Source organism: Ceratotherium simum, chromosome 13, assembly GCF_057802395.1.
Source record: "Ceratotherium simum simum isolate JZ-2026a chromosome 13, ASM5780239v1, whole genome shotgun sequence".
Lineage (NCBI taxonomy): Eukaryota > Metazoa > Chordata > Mammalia > Perissodactyla > Rhinocerotidae > Ceratotherium > Ceratotherium simum.
The window spans coordinates 24,282,069-24,299,418 of record NC_141912.1 but is presented as its reverse complement, the minus strand read 5'-3'; the positions used below and the strand labels follow the sequence as shown (position 1 = coordinate 24,299,418).

General features: G+C 41.4%; 2 protein-coding genes across 2 annotated transcripts; one reads left to right on the top strand and one right to left on the bottom strand.

Annotated features, from left to right (window-relative positions):
* Nucleotides 1–10,256: 10,256 nt before the first annotated feature.
* Nucleotides 10,257–10,883, top strand: H1-6 (H1.6 linker histone, cluster member). Its single transcript, XM_014788786.2, has one exon. The coding sequence runs from the start codon at nucleotides 10,299–10,301 to the stop codon at nucleotides 10,881–10,883; it is 585 nt and encodes a 194-aa protein (XP_014644272.2). The 5' UTR covers nucleotides 10,257–10,298.
* A 2,756-nt stretch (nucleotides 10,884–13,639) lies between these two features.
* On the bottom strand, nucleotides 13,640–14,084 carry LOC101389286 (histone H4). The gene has a single exon (XM_014788702.2). It carries the CDS (start codon nucleotides 14,067–14,069, stop codon nucleotides 13,758–13,760), a length of 312 nt encoding a protein of 103 aa, XP_014644188.1. The 5' UTR covers nucleotides 14,070–14,084; the 3' UTR covers nucleotides 13,640–13,757.
* Nucleotides 14,085–17,350: the final 3,266 nt, after the last annotated feature.

Genomic DNA, 17,350 nt, shown 5'->3' with positions numbered 1-17,350 from the left:
TCTTGGATACTCCGAATACCTGAAACACACTTTGAGAGGATCTTCCCCTGCCCACTTTCTGCTTCTCCTCTCTCTCTCATGTTCTGCACTACAGCCAGATTTGCCCACACCCTGCTTTTCCTGGTTTCCTGCCTCCCAGATATGCTGGACCTCCATCTGTGAATTTTTTCCCTCCTTCCTGCCTGGCAAACTCCTACTCATCCTGCAGGCATCTGCTTGGCCATCACCTTCCCCAGGAGGTTTCTCTGACCACTCTCTACCAATTGTTCTGTGTAACGGTTGCACAGTTTGCCCTTAATTGTCATTACTTGTCTACTTGTCACCCCCCAATAGGCCCTGAACTCTGATTTGGTTACCACGGTATCTGTAGGGGCTATTACCGAGCCTGGTACACAGTACGCACACACAAATGATTGAATTAATCAATTCATTTATAAATTTTTTTGAATGCCTACTATGTACCAGGTACACATATGCATATATCAGTGAAGAAAATCATAAAATGCCTTCCCTCAGAGAGCTAGGAGTTTAGTAGAATAAGACAGGAAAACATAATAAGTAAGTAAAATAGCTGATCTGTTAGAAGGTGAGTGTCACAGAGAGGAAAAACAACAGAGCAGGATTAGGGAGATGAGGACTAAGGGGGTGGGGGAATTGTGATGATGAGTCAATGAATAAAATGCTGAGCTGAGCACGAGACCCTGATATCTGATGGGCTCAATGGAGTCAGCTTATGTGGTGAAACTTTGAGATGCTGGATGTTTGCTGGAGGATATTTATTAATCATTCGGAGACTAGATCTAGGATTAAGGAGACTAGATCTAGGATTAAGGCCTGGGCGTGATGGGCTAGTGGGAGTCTATGCTGGTGTGAATGGCAATGTTGAGTTTGCTTAATAGAAAAATCTCAGGTCAAAACAAGGTAAGTAATATTGTTCTATAAAACAGATCCCCAAAACATAGTGGCTAAACATTATAGAAGTTCATTACTCCATTATACAATGTCTTATCACAATAAGGGGATGGGGCTTGGCTCCACAGTCTTTCAGGGACAAAGTCTCCTTCCATCATGTGCCTCAGACATCCTTGGCTCTTAGAGATCTCTGCTGGAGCCTCAACACCAGGTCAGCAGATAGAAGAAGAAAGAAAAATGCCTCTGTGAGGGAGATTTTCATGGGCCAGGCCTGGAAGTGGCATACATCACTCCTGCCCACATTCTTTTGTCCAAAACTCAGTCTCAGTACCACCTACCTGCCAGGGAAGCACAGAAATGTAGACTGGCTGTGTGACCAGGCAGAAAAACAATGTCGATGGATGCAGAACAGGCAAATTCTCAGTCATCATGTCCAATTCTCTTTTGTCCTCCCCTCTGCTCCTTTCCCTTTTCCCTCTTCCTCTTACCCTTCTGTCCTTTTTAAGATGCCCCACAATGGCTTCTTGTTGGCCAGTGACCACAGCCAGCACAAAGGGAGTGAGGACAGAGTCTTGAGACGCTCTAAGCAGGGCTTTTCTTCCCTTTTTCCCCTCGCCCTGAAGGACCATCTTCTGGCTCTTGTTCCTCCAGCTGCTAAGGAGCCATCTTCGGTGATTATCTCCTTGGAAAAGGACAGTCAGTACCCTTTCAGAGTTTACATCGCAGCTGGGGAAGACAGACAGCAAACGATAGTTATTATAAGTAATTATAGAGACTATGAGAAAGGAATAAATGCTGTGGAACAGAAAAAGGGAGAGTAAGGAAAGGGGGTCAGGAGTAGCAGCAGATATAATTTTCATACTAAAATGCTTAATGTGACAACAGTAGCTAACATTGGTGTTAGTATGTGCCAAGCACTATTCTAAACACTTTACTATATTAATTCAATTCTCAAACAATAAAACATTAGCTGCAAAACACATATGAAGACCTTGGAGGGAGAACCAGTAAGGAAGAAGAGAAATCAAAGCCCTGTTGGTTATCCCTTTGAAGTGTTTTGAGTGTCTATCCCTCCTTCTCTACTGCCATCGTCACTGCCCTCATTCAGGGTGTGAGCTGTGCAGGTCGGTGTGAGTGTGAGCACACAGAGGGGGAGCTGCGGTTCCCTCCAGCACGGTCCTTGAATGTGGTGCCTTTACAACAGTGTGGAAGATAACATGTCGCATTTGCAATGGTTGCGACTACTACATTTGAAGCAACAGGGAGTCTGAAAAATGCAATATTGGAACATCAGAGTGGCACCTTGAGTCAGTAGAGATGGTCAATGGTTTGTGGACAAGACTGTGCCCCTCACCAGCTAAAGACAGAGGACTGCCTCCCCATTGCCCACCCTGCACTTCCACCAGGCTCTGCTTCCAGGCAGATCTTTCTTAAAACCTACATAAATGTAACTGTGACCACGCTTTTACAAATACATACAAAACATGTAGCAAAAGCCTCTGTCTTTGTAAAGTGAAGTCATGGCTTGGGTGTTAGATGTGTGAAGCATGGGTTATAATTACAAGTCCTCAGATTACACGAATGTTTAAACACTTGTCACAGAAACCCATATCTCCCTGCCACACTAATGTGTCAGCCCACAGGTATTAAAGGGGATTCCCATATAAACAAACCTGCCTTCATTTCCCTACACTGGATTTGGACACCTGAAGAGCATAAAATCAGGCTTGCCTTTGCTTACTTGTCAAGAGAAGGAGGAAAAAAACCTTCCATAACACCTCAAGAAACAGACTAAGCATTTATTTGGGTACATTTCCATTAGATATGTTTCATTTGACTTATTTTAAAGTGGGGGAATGACTTCATCAGCTAGCAGCCCAGAAGGATGAGCACTTGGGAGAAGGGAGGCTTCTGGGAACTGTTACAACTGCTCCACGTGGGAATAACAAGTTTGAACTCTTCAATCGGTCATCATGCAAGGGCCTTCCTCATCCCTCATAGGCAGTTCCACAAGGCTCACCCCCAAGCACCTCACCTTAGACAATCTCCACCACCTGGCCTTTGTCATCATGTCTCCTTTGTGAAAAGCCCTAACACCTTTTCCTCACCTGACAAATTCCTACTTACCCTTTGAGACTTAGCTCAAATGTAATTTACAGGACAATGACTAGATCATATTTATGCTTTACATAAGAGTATACATGGACTCAAATGCTAAAAGGTGTGGGTTTACTACACAGGACCACCATCCAACAGCTGTGTCAGCTGGGAAACTCAACCTCTCCTAGCTTTAATTTCCTCTATAAAGCAGGGAGAATGATAGTAGGTACCTCATAAGGTTGTTGCAAGATTAAATGCATTGGTGTCTATAAAGTGCTTAGAAGACTGCCTGGCACAGAACAAACCCCCAGTAAACCTTAGCCATTGCCATTATTATTATTGTTCTCAGAGTCATGTACAACATTAGGTATCTGATGAATTATAGAAGTGAATTAATCAATCACTCTTTTTACAGCAGGAGCAAACGGGCTATATACATGTCTATTCCCACCATTGGTCACTGCTGGACACTGTTGCATCTCACAACTAAACCAATGAAAATGAGTGACACTAGAAGATAAATAGAAGTATTTTTAATGATCATGGAAGGATCAATAAAAACCTGGCTAAAACATCTTTTATTCAGAGAATAAAAATATTAAATGTTCATTGTAGAAATATGTAAAGAGAGAAATATATAAAGAAGAAAATTAAAATAATTCCTAGCATCTCCTTTTTATATGTATATAAGATATGTGTATATATGAGTATGAATATATATGATATATCTATAAAAAATATATAACATATAAAGCAAATTTAGGTATCACACTATATATATACATATATATAAATTTCCCAGGTAATATGCTTAGAAACACAATTTTTATGGATGTATCATTACTTATGTAATTAGTCCTCTGTTGTTGGCTGAGATTGAGTTCCATTTTTATGCATTATAGAGCATATGGATAATACATCTTTGTACACAAATCTTTGTTTAAATATTTATTTCCTTAGGATAGACTTCTAGAAGTAGAAATACTAAATCGCAAGAAAAAAAACATTTTTTAAGGCTCTTAATATATATATTGCTAAATTTCCATACAGAAAAACCATGCCAATTTATGATCCCAACATAATACGAAAATTCCTGTTTTACAGCACTCATATTTACACTGAAAATTTTTTTAAAGCATTGTTAACCTGATAGGCCAAAAAAAAAATTCATTGAAATGTCATTTCCTTCATTATTAGTGAGGGTAATTTTTCCCCATGTTTTTATTAGCTGTGATCCCATAAGAAATAAACTGCCACAAAATGATGGACATGGCTGCAATTATTCCACGGGAAGACACCTTATAAAGAATAAGTAGGATCTTTGGTTAAGACAAAAAAACTAATATTTATCAGGTGCCTCCTCTGCCCAGGACCGTGCTGGAATAATAAACTTAGTTTGGCTGCATGTAACTGAAACTACTTTTACCTACATTGTCTCTTATAAGCCTCCTAACCACTCCATGGGAAAGAATTGCTAAGAACCCATCTGCTAAGGATTTAATTACGTCCCCCTAAAATTCATACATTGAAGCCCTAACCCCCAATGTGATTATATTTCGAGACAGGGCTTCTAGGAGGTAATTAAGGTTAAGAGGTCATACAAGTGGGGTCCTAATCCAATAGGATTGGTGGCCTTATATGAAGAGGAAGAGAGAGAGAGTGCTCTTCCAACTCATGCACCAAAGAAAGGCCATATGCGGACATAGCAAGAAGGCAGCTGTCTACAAGCTAGGAAAAGAGCTCTCACCAGACTCTGACCATCCTGGCACCCTAATGTTGGATTTCTAGCCTCCAGAGCTGTGAGGAAATAAATTTCTATAGTATTTTGTTCTGGTAGCCCGAGCGGACTAAGACTGTGTCATTGCTGTAACTTACAGACAAGGAAATTGAATAAGACTAGGAGAAATACAGTTAAACTTGTCCAAGGTCACAAAAATCAGAAACAGGCAAAGTGGGAAGCTAACCCAGTTCCCCTTATTCCAAGGCCAAGGCTCCTCCATTCCATATGCAGGCAGTAGCCTCAGAGAGTCAAGAGCTATGTGTCCCCAGAGCCAGCATTAAACTGACTTGTCACCAGGAGATAAATACCTAATCCTAAATAAATATGCTCTGACCACTCACTTATGAAAAACGTTGAACCTCGTGAAAAACTAAAATGCAAATTATGTACAAAATCATTTTACCTATCCAATTGAAAACGGTAAAAGCATAATGATATCCTTACAGTATTGGAGGGGTTTGTATGTGTGGTGAAAAAGGCTCTTATACTGGTCCTAGAGTAATGCCTGAGAGAGGTAAATAAACTGGAAGGATATACGTTGTAAATTATTTTTTTTTAAAAAAAGGAAAGATATGAGATAAAGGTGGAAATTAGATTGGCCATGTGTCCATCCATCCATTCAATGGGTATGCACAGATAAGCCCCTCCCACACACTAGGCAGTGTCACGATAGGATTCAGCAGTGGACATGGGAGACAAAAATCCCAGGCCTGTGAAGTCAGCATGCTCATGGAGAGGTACTGTCTACTGAATCAATATTCGTATTTTAGTTATGGATGCACTGGGAGACATTTCACAGAAACCCAGCTACAGTGGGTTAATCAGAAAGCGATCTGTTTTTCCCAGTTAGCAGGAAGGCTAGGCTGGTTTGTCAGAGGCTGTGAGGAGCTGCTCTGGCTACCCAAGTATACAGGTTCCTTCTATCATCCTTTGCTAATCATCCTTCAGGTAGCTTCCAACAGCATGGTCTTCTGCAGCACCTCTGGGTGTCAGATCTATGTTCCAGGTAGGAAGAAGGGGTAAGGGCAATGGGAAATAGACATGTGCCTTCTGCGTGTATCCTCTTATTATTGGGAAGTTTAAGAAAAAAGACTTTCTGCTTCTTTCTGATGATTCCATATTCTGGATTAAAGTGCAACAGAAAATTCACTCTAAGCTCTAATGCTTGTGTCTCCCTACTTTCAAAACTGACTAATTAGCAGGGGGCCAGCCCCATGGTTTAGCAGTTAAGTGCACACGCTCCGCTACTGGTGGCCCAGGTTTGGATCCCGGGCGCACACCGAGGCCCTGCTTGTCTGGCCATGCTAAGGTGGCATCCCACATACAGCAACTAGAAGGATGTGCAACTATGACATACACCTATCTACTGGGGCTTTGAGAAGAAAAAGGGAAAAAAAAGGAGGAGGATTGGCAATAGGTGTTAGCTCAGGGCCAGTCTTCCTCAGCAAAAAGAGGAGGATTAGCATGGATGTTAGCTCAGGGCTGATCTCCCTCACCAAAAAAAAAAAAAAAAAAAGACTGACTCATTAGCATCCATGGAGCTTGGGAAAATTATTTCAGTCACCTAGCAATGAGCTATTCATAGAAAGGTTTTGGACATAAGTCTACACTGTTAGCATTATACGTGTTAGTCACAAATTAAAAAACAGCATGATATGAGTATGTATATTTACTTACATATAAATAGCTGGTCAGAGAGGTTGGAATGTCAATAAGAACAGAAATAAGGTTACCTGAATGGCTCTTCCAGGGGGTTTCCAGCTATGCAAACAGCTTTTCTTCCAGGTCAGTCAATTCCAGTGCTTTCTAATTAGATGGTGGATAGTTCCTGTGTTTAGTTCCTCTGTCCTCTGAGAAGTTTTCCAGAACTCCTTCTGAAGATGTGCAGTTTATAAGGAACAGGCTGAACGAGTCATTCAGGTCCATCTGACTCAATAGAGAGGACATTTTCGCTGCCACCCTCTCTCAAAATGATTTCTCCACCTTGAAATCCTGGCAGATTATTGTCCTGGACACTGATTTGGGCATCTAACAATTGTTGTCATTGCATATGCTTAAATCTTACCTCCCAAATAAGTAAAATGGTAATTTCTTTAGTTTAGAGACCAAGTAATACTTATTTCTTAATTTAAAAAATATTATGTGCATGTCCCTCAGCCCTGGAACAGCCTCATGCCTGCATTTGATATTCATTAAATATTTGATGACTTTTAGAGACGACTTTCACAAAACATGGAATTATCCACATACCCTGTCTACAAAACAAACAAAATATTTACTCAACAGTTCAACAAGCAACCGATCAAAATAAAATAATTTGAAAATGAAGAAATCAATTGAAAATAGTGTCAACGTTAACTGTGAAATAAGGTCTGCAAAGATGGTTGAAAACCAATATAAAGTTCAAAAATAGTTATTGAAAAAGGACAAAACATATGAAAAGGGAATAACAGTTTTAAAAGATAGGTCTAAATCTTAGACATCAGGAAAATCAAAAAAGTGGATAGAGCAGGCTGGGAAGTGAGAGGCTGTCAATCTCACTGAAGATAGTGATCATCCATAGATGCCCTTATTTTAGTCACACACACACACACTTAGAGGGAAATATAGGATAAGCATTTTTAAAAACAGTCTAGAATGTTAAATTAATATTAAAAATGGACTGTACACTTTTCATATCACCAGAGAATGAATTTATGATTTATATGTTTAAAAGAAAACAACTCTTATTTTCTTTGTGATTGTTCCCATTGCTTTACTATTTACAAGTTAGAGATGCTAGCAAAAGTTTATCTACAGAAATGCTTACGGCAGTATTCTTCCAAAAATGAAAGCTCAGGAGGTTGAATTTCCTACAATAGAGAATTTTTTTTAAATAAAATTACAGTATTGCTACACACACACACACACACAAATGTCATAAAAAATGTAATTACAGGAACATCAGTCCTGACGTATTAAGTGAGAGGGAAAAAAAAAAGGTGACCCAACAGAGGTGAGATCTGTAGCTACCTAAAAGAGGCCGAAGAATGAGACAAGAGGAGCAGAGGCTTTTGAAGGCAGACTTCCTGGAATCAAATACCAGCCTTTCTGCTCACTAGCCCTAAGATCTTGGCAAGTTATGTGACTTTTCTGTGACTTAGTTTCTTCATCTGTGAAATGAGTTCCTATATTTTTTTCCTTTTTTTTTTTTTTTTGGTGAGCTAGACTGTCCCTGAGCTAACAGTTGTGCCAATCTTCCTCTATTTTGTATGTGGGACGCTGCCACAGCATGGCTTGATGAGTGGTGTGTAAGTCCGTGCTCAGGATTCGAACCAACTCCAGCCTGCTGAAGCCGAGCGTGCAAACTTAAGCACTACACCACTGGGCCGGCCGCCCACCTTTTTTTTTTTTTGAGAGGGGGAAACAACTTGAAACAATGACTGGCACAGAGTAAGCACTATATATATGTATGTGTGAGTTTTTATGGTATCTTTTAGATTTCTAATGCAAAATATGAATCATAGTTCTTTCTTTGGCTTTTAAATTGTGGAATCTAAGAATTTTTAAAAATTGTCTAGTTCTATGCTACTTTTAAAGCAACAGAATGATATGTTCTGTCAACCCAAAAATATAAGAGTCAATCCACTCCACAACTCGACACCTAAGTCATTGTCATTTGATGGCAGGAACTGTCAGGGATCACCAAGGGTCAGAGAAACCAAATACATGTTGAAGCATAGGGTCCTTGATAAGATGCACCTGTAATCTCCCTAAGGAGAAAGATTCTTCAAACTGAGTGTCACAGTGTATTAGTGGGCTGTGAAATCAATCTCATGGTCTGCAACCAGCATTTAAAAAAAATAAAATAGGCTAGATTAGACTATATCAGAATACAGGAACTTAAGGTAGTATTGTTTCCTGAATTTTTCTTTCAGGTGTGTGTGTATGGGACTGTGTCAGTGTGTATGCATGACACAGAGAGAGACAAAGGGACTTTTCTACCTCACTTTTGCAATCAGACGTTTGAAAGTCTTATTTGATTTCTACTTCAGAAATATTTCAAATGTTGACTCTCTGCTTTCTCACACTGTCTCCTTAAGTGAAGCCCTTGTCTTCCTTGTGAGACTATTGCAACAGACTACCGACCTCTGACATTGGGCCCTTCTCAGTAAGGACTGTTTATGTGAAAAATCTAAAGCAAAGACAACCACAACAACAACAAGACAACTACAACAACGATACACAAACTCTCTCCTTAAAAACCTCTGGTCGTCCCCAGCCTGCAGCATAACAACCAAATTTCTCATGCAGGCATTTGGGGATCTCCAAAGACGGTCCCTATGGAGTTTTCCTGTGCTGAACTCTGGGCTCTGGCCGCAGTAAACTGCTCCCTCAGCACCCTTCTGGAAAGCCTGGCCTTCATGAGCAAACTCGTATATCTGGACCTCTGACAAAGAGGAGTCCTAGGACAAAGCCAGAGAAGCATCCTGGATATTGTTCCAATAACTTTTCCCAAAGCTCTGCAGACACACCTGCGATACCAGTCCTGTTAGAGATCTGGGTCTGTGGTTCCACTGAGCTCTTCAGGCCAGGGATCCTGCCTCACATTTTATAGTAAATTGAGGGCAGGCACTGTATCTGTTTCTCTGTGTGTGTGTGTTTGGAAGTGGGTGGTGGCGGGGAGTGGGGGGTTGAATTAATGAAACCAGAAGCAAAACTCAATTGAGGACACCAGCCACTAGGGTGATCAGATTTTGGCCAAGTAGATATCATGTGTAAGATCCATGTTATTTACTCCATCCTTGAGGGTTTTCTATCAAGCTGCAGGGTCTGAGGAGTGGTTTTAGTCACAAGCAACGCAAATGCTTTAGAGATTATGATTTATTAGATTGCATATGCCCAAATAAGATCATACTCGGCAGTTTCTAGACAACTCTATAAGCATCTTCTAACTCTGCAGTGAGACATTTAAGAGATGTGTTACTTCCCTCATGTACATAGATAGTTTTCAATAAAAATCAGGGCGTGACTAATTGATTTTCTCCATTGATTGGAAGCCAACCATTTGGAAGAACACTCAGAAGAGATGAGTTAGGTCTCTTGCTAAAAACTGCTTTTAAATTTACAAGGAAAAGAGGAAATTTTGTTCTTCTCTTTGAATTTTGCTGAAAATTGAGGGCTTTATCAATTAGTCTTGGCATACAGGGTTGTTTTTCATTAAAAGGCGAAAAGGCATGAGAAATTTGAGTGTCCGTGGATCACTCGGCAGTGGTACCTGGGCGATTCTGCGCAGAGGATTTTTGTGGGATTCAACTTTTGGGGGTAAAACAAACACAATTGCTCCTCCCACAAGGGGCGGGGGCGGTGCCTGGGCGATGCACCAATCACAGCGCACCCTGCCCTATATAAGGCCCTGCGACTCTTCAGGCGTTTCACGCCGGTCGCTGCATGTTATTTCTTGTTGTGCGATGTGGCTATCTCTGAGACTGCGCCTGCAGCCTCAGTGAAACTTGTTGTGACTTCTATGGAGAAATCGTCAGTTAAGAAACGAGGAAAGAAGCCAAGTGGCTTGACTGTTGTAGGCCGCAAGGTTCCGGGTCTGTCTGTGTCAAAGTTAATCACTGACGCTCTGTTACTGTCTCAAGAGAGAGGGGGTATGTCGTTGGCTGCGCTCAAGAAGGCGCTGGCAGCCGCTGGCTACGACGTGGAAAAGAACAATAGTCGCATAAAATTAGGTCTGAAGAGTTTAGTGAGCAACGGCACTCGGGTACAGACCAGGGGTACTGGCGCCGCTGGCTCCTTCAAGCTCAGCAAAAAGGCTGTTCCTGCGCCCACTAAGGGCAGGGTCAAGAAGACCGCTTCTGCAAAGACCAGGGAGGTGGTTTTGTCCAGAGACTCCAAGTCTCCAAACAGGGCTACGACTGATAAGCGAGCCAGGAAACCAGGGACAGCAGCAGTTCAGAAACCTGCCAGGAGCAGTAGCAAGTCTAAAGGAGCCAAGAGCAAGCAACAACTCAAGAGTCCTGCAAAAAGCAGAACAGCGATGGGCAGGAGGTCAAAATCGACCCAGCGAAAAACAAACCGTAGGAAGGTGGTGTCTGAGAAGTAAGCTTCATGGAAAGCCAGTTTTCAAAGAACCTAAAGGCTCTTTTAAGAGCCACTTAAGTAGTCCTAAAATGCTGTGGCATTGGAAGGTTCTAGAAGTTTTCAAGACGACGAGGCCAACGTCATTGCCTGCTCATAAACCAGTAGTTTTGGTGAGGTGAAGTAGTCACAGAGACGTGGTAAAAGATCCCAGATAAGGATATCCAAGTAATACCAAATCCAAAAAACAGTATGTGCACTATACTTACAAAAAAGTTGCTTTGCAGTATAAACTTCTAAATACATTTCTGGTACTATGGTTTGTTGAGCAAAGTGGAGATCTGCTCTGACCAAATTTTTTTTTTTTCCTGGGAAGTGCTATGTGCTAGTTTATACCATCATATGTGGGTGCTGTCCTAACCAAGACTTAACTTGGTGTCCAGATTTTAGGAGTCAATATACAGAAATCAAGGTGTGAAAAAGGTGTTTGTGGGAAGTTTTTGAGTCATATTTTTCAACTGAAGTTTCCTTAGATTGTATTGTCAGGGAAGAGGGAGAATCCCCTTTCACCCCTTCTATTAAGGTTTTTCTGGTTGGTCAAATAAGACATTAGCAGGAGAAAATGATACCAAATTTAATAACATATACGTGGGAGAAACCAGACACACTGAGTTTCTCAACACAATAGCAGATTCTCCTCTTAAATGCCATCTTCAGCTAAAGATGGAGGAGGATGCTGGGGGTGGGTGGTGTTTTGGGATTTCAGAGGGGAAGATAATTTACATGGAGAGGGAAATGTAAATGTTTGTCAGACAATGCTTTGCAGGACCACCTATAGAGAACGTGGCCAGAGAAACAGGAATTATAGTGATCAAGAGTAGTAGATTTAAGTCTTTGTCTTCCACCCAATAAGAGTTTTCACAGATAAAGCCATCTCCCCCACCCCCCAGTCTTCCCACTACACAGAGAGATACCTTTACAAATGTAAATATTTGGTAAACAGAACTTTAAGAATGGGCTTAGTGAGGACCCTGCCAGTCTGTCTACACCCAGAGTTAAATTCCTTTAGGCAGTCTGGGGGAGGTCAGATGTGTGTCGGAGAAAATAATCAAGGTAAAGAGACATTTCAGAGTGGCCAATTTTGATCTCCCACAGTATGATCAACAGACAGAAACCAAGTATTTTCAGTTTACATTTGCAAGAATAGTGAAATATCACTTATTATTTACGAAGTACTATAGGTTCTAGACGTTATTTGATGTGTTAAAAAGCACATATAGGGCTGCCCCGCGGCTTAGCGGTTAAGTGCACTCGCTCCGATGCGGGCGACCCGGGGTTCGGATCCCGGGCCGCACCGACGCACCGCTTCTCCGGCCATGCTGAGGCTGCGTCCCACATACAGCAACTAGAAGGATGTGCAGCTATGACATACAACTATCTACTGGGGCTTTGGGGGAAATAAATAAAATTAAAAAAAAAAAAGGCACATATTGTCAAAACAATTGGAGTGATAATTATTTTAATACAACTAATTCTATATATTTTATTTATGAACATAGTGTATAGGCTTATGCAGATTGCACTCCACGGGCTGAAAAATGTTAACCCTAAAACCTTTATAGAGGAAATGTTGGAGGTTGCAGGGGTGTTAGGGTCTGAATTGAACTTTCCTAAATCACAAAAACTGCGTGTGTTAGGAAACTCTTAGGGTCTGAGTTAAAGCATCTTTCTTGTTTTAAAATCAGTTTATTTCAGTTTTCACTTTTGTGACATAGCATTCTTATTTAAAGATAATTGTAAATATTAAATTCATAACTGTTAATCTTACTTTGGGCCTTGGTATTTGGGGCAACTTTGAACAAAGCCCAACACATAAACTGTATGTGGTGTTCTTTGACATACAAGTTCAATAGATAACTCACTAGGACCTAGCCTTTTTGAACTCATTTGTATAGTAGTTGGGCCTCAAAAAAAATTAAATTGTGTCCTATAATGGAAAACCACTCAACATAAAGGTTTCAATTTCTACGGAATCAGCCTCAGCCCATGCCTTGCTTGGATATGGTGGCCTGTTGCAGGAATGAGCTGCACTTTCCCGACAAGGCAGTGAGCTCCTTGTCTGACCGCTGTGCCCAGCAGTAGATTGACGCCAGACTGTCATCACAGAGGAAAAGAATGAAGGACTGGCCTCATCCCGCCCAGCAGCTGGCCGGTCTCCCAGCGCTACTCGACTCCATCTAGAACCGGTTTGGCGACATGCACAGCCTTTGCTCAAGGCGCCTTGTAGCGCCAAGCATACATCAGGTTAAAAACCAAGTTAACCAACCAAAGCTTTTCCTCCAGTTCCAGGAACGGCGATTAAAGCCCTCAATTGTTTTGGCCAATAGGAAAATGGCCCTGGAATCCCACCCGCCCGCCGCAATTTAAGTGGTTTTTCGCACTACACCGAGTATCGTCCAATGAAAGCTTGTCCCCAGAGAGCCTTCATTTACATAGCCTTGTTGTGTAAGTTGGCTATGTGTGACCCTTTGTGCCATGGATGCCTCCAGTCATCCGGCTAAGTACAAAGGATCTTTGGGAATGCTTTGAAATACATAAAACGTTTGCATTTCTTTCACGGAATCACTTTTGTTGGCATCATTCAGTCGTGTTCAGTTATAACCCTCTGGATACTTGCACCCTGCGCTTTTTATGAGTTGAACACGTTAGTAAAATGCCCCCTGGTTATTTAACTGCATTATAAAATAGTAACGCACCAGCGATCTCATACATGCCGCCTTTCGATTTTACCTACTAAACTTTAACATTTCCGCTCAACAGCTCTTTGGGTGACTTCGTGGGCGGCCCTGAAAAGGGCCTTTTGGTTTTTAGTGCTGCAGTTACCGCACATCCTCTGTTCTCAACCGCCGAAGCCGTAGAGAGTGCGGCCCTGGCGCTTGAGCGCGTAGACCACGTCCATGGCAGTGACCGTCTTGCGCTTCGCGTGCTCGGTGTAAGTGACAGCGTCCCGGATCACATTCTCCAGAAACACCTTCAGCACCCCACGAGTTTCCTCATAGATGAGACCCGAAATACGCTTGACGCCCCCGCGGCGAGCCAGACGCCGGATGGCAGGCTTGGTGATTCCCTGGATATTGTCACGCAACACCTTTCGGTGGCGCTTGGCGCCTCCTTTTCCTAAGCCCTTCCCGCCCTTACCACGGCCAGACATGGTTGTTACCGCAATGACTTCTCAGACTTGACGCAGATCTTTAAATAGCACATTTGCGGACCTGATTGAAAACAACATGCTCTGGTGGAGTTTTTCCAAATTAGGTCAGCAAAGAGGTGGAGCTAGGTGAATAGTTATTAACATCTCAGTGTTTTGATTGGCCAATGAAACCTCGCTCTTTGGACTGGCTGAAAGGGGAGGTACAGATTTCATTCCGCTGAGAAGCTTTAGTCTTGTCATCCATTATTTTTTGCACGCGCATTTGTAAGTTGAGTGTATTCTTAGCAGCCCAAAGACGCTGAGTAAAGAGCTCCACTCCACGTTTCTTTTTATTTGCACTTAGCAACTAATCAATTAGATAATGGTTCCTTGGGGAATGTAGAAATAATATGTAAAGACGGGTGGATTTATAGGTCAAGGGACTTTCCCTCTCAGTTCTTTCAATGTGCCTATCTAATGGTACACATTTTGACGGCCTTCTCTGTACTGGACAAAATATAAGCCTGGCCATGAAGAAGCCCTGGCCATAAAAGTCCTGTGTTTGGAAAGACAAAAAGGTACATAAACAATTGCAAATTAAAACTTCTTCCTTTTCTTCTCTATCTCTATCCAGACATTTATTGGGTGACTCCTTTTTCTGCAAAAGTCTGAGAGAGTCGTAATCACTTGCCTCTGGACCCTCTTCCTGGCCTGCTGCGCCTGTCTGATCTGCCTGCAATCCCTAGCAAGCTCCCCTTCTCTCCTTTATTAATCCCTTTTCAACCTTCTCCAGTTGTAGAGACAGGAACATACGTTTTGTAGACTTGGGGATTATTTGTAGGGCAGGGGTAATACTTGATTAAGGTCATTACAAAGTCTATAGGGCCGGCCCATGAGAGGCCTTTAATGAGATTATTGGTGTTTTAAACAAGGCTAATCCCATGGAAAAAAAAAAGAATTGGATCTAAATGTGGTTTGAAACCAAAAATTTCTCCTTAGATGCCTGCTGCAGCTTTTGAAAATTTCTACACTTAAGAGTCACTCTAATTAAAAGGAAAAAAAAAAAGACACACCGTTCCCCATCCTGGTTAATAAATAAATGCCTATTGTGGATCCTTAGAATGAAACTATGGCCTGCGAGGGACCACATAGTATAACTTCAGACTTACTCAAGTCAAAAGAGAGAGGAGACCCGGGGAGGGAGAGAAAAGACCCAGACCAGAAGAGAAAAGCAAAGCTCTGAATGGCATATGGTTTGTAATACTTCTGAAGTAATTAAGTGGTTATATTCTTCTGCCCCCAAATGAGAGTTTTTAGGTTGCTGACTTTCACTATCCACTCCCCTCCACAAATATACTTCTTATAAGAGGAGAGTTAGCTAGGAAGAAATGTCAAGCAGTGCAGAGGAAAACAGAAAGGTGTGAGGTCATAGGTAAAACTGAAATCTCAACATGATTTTTAATTAATGAAAATAAATAAAATTAGAATGTATACAATATATTAATTTCATGCAAAAACACATAGTGTGAGCCACCCTTGATACACATCCCAGCACATCTTCATTTACACTAGAGGTCTAGATGAGTGTTCCCCAACTTTATTTTGCCTACTATATCATTAATAAAACCTCACTTTTATTTTTACATCTAATTTATTCCTTTTTTCTATTCCTTCCTCCTCATTTTCCCTTTTCTAAATTTTTTTCAATGACATCGAGTCAAAAATCATCAATGTTCGGGGCCGGCCGATGGTGCAAGCGGTTAAGCATGTGTGCTTCGCTTCGGCGGCCCAGGGTCCGCAGGTTCGGATCCTTGCCGCACACCGATGCACCGCTTGTCAAGCCATGCTGTGGCGGCGTCCCATATAAAGTAGAGGAAGATGGGCACGGATGTTAGCCCAGGGCTAATCTTCCTCAGTAAAAAGAAAGGAAGACTGGCATTGGGTGTTAGCTCAGGGCTGATCTTCCTCACAAAAAAAAAAATCATCAATGTCAGAACAGAAATATTAAAAAGGTATACACGTATAGATATATATGAAAAATGGATCCCTCCATCTGTAGTACTTGGTCATGTGGCTTGAGGGAGGGGTGGCTCACTCTGGAACCTGCATGGCTTCATATTCTTCCTTTTCACCTTTCTTTCACCCTCAGAGTGAACCTGGCTTCACAGAACCCCATTCATTCAACATGTGAGCTAGGCCCATCAGATAAAATCCCTGCAAATAAGTCATGGCTAATAGGTCACAGGAAACATTGGAACAAATAAAACTATGGTATGAAGCATAGGTCTTATAAAAATATGAAATGCCCAGAACCACCTCCACAGACTAACCCTATCAAAGTATCAGAATATACCATTCATATATAGAGGAGCAGTCATATACAGATATAGATGACATATAACTGTCACTTATAGACAGCTCCTCTAGCCACTGGCTGATTTGTATATATATTCAACAAACAATTCCAATACTTGACTAGGGTGGAGAACTGCCAGCATATATCATCGCTTTTAAGTGTAGAATTATACTTAGTGAAAAGAAATCCCAGGGTATGAATGCTTTTGAGCTATATTACAGTTGAGGAAATGCATAAGTTCAGTCTTACCCAACTTAGTCTGCCAGGCTTTATAGCATTACAGGAGTTATCTGCAGGCATTTGGGGACATCACTCCTGGTCTAGGACACACAGCTCCTCTAGCCACTGGCTGATTTATCTCACTCCCATCTAAGACTTCAATCTATTTCTCTTTTTCAGCCACCTAACCTTTACCCTGGTATGAGTATCCATTTTCTTATTCACTTCCCCTTAATCAAACTGTCATTCCCATTGTCATGTCTCTGGTTCCATAACATAAATTAAGTCTCTTCCTATTTTCCTTACTTCCTCTCCTTACTCTTCTAGGAAAACATTCCTGCTTTTTCTCTTCAGTCCAAACTCTTTTACTAAAAGTTTTTGTCCTTTGCACTTTCTAGGCCTGCTGTCGTTATGTGGGCTCTCTCCCATAAACATCCTTAATACATGTAACCTACTAAAGAAAAAGTCAACTGGACAGGGAATTTCTAACATTATCCTTTCTCATACATTTGTTTGTTTCAAAATGTTTATAAACATTTTTGCAATTAAGTGATTTTTCAAAATTCCCTTGAATACTTTCTCAATTACATACACAAAACACAATGAAAGTATTTTTCGTTTGTTTTGATGGTGAAACTATGAACCCAAACGTACACAAAGGAAAATCATTTTAACTGTTACATCCATATTTTAAACAGATGCTCTCTCGAACACATAAGCAAGCTCT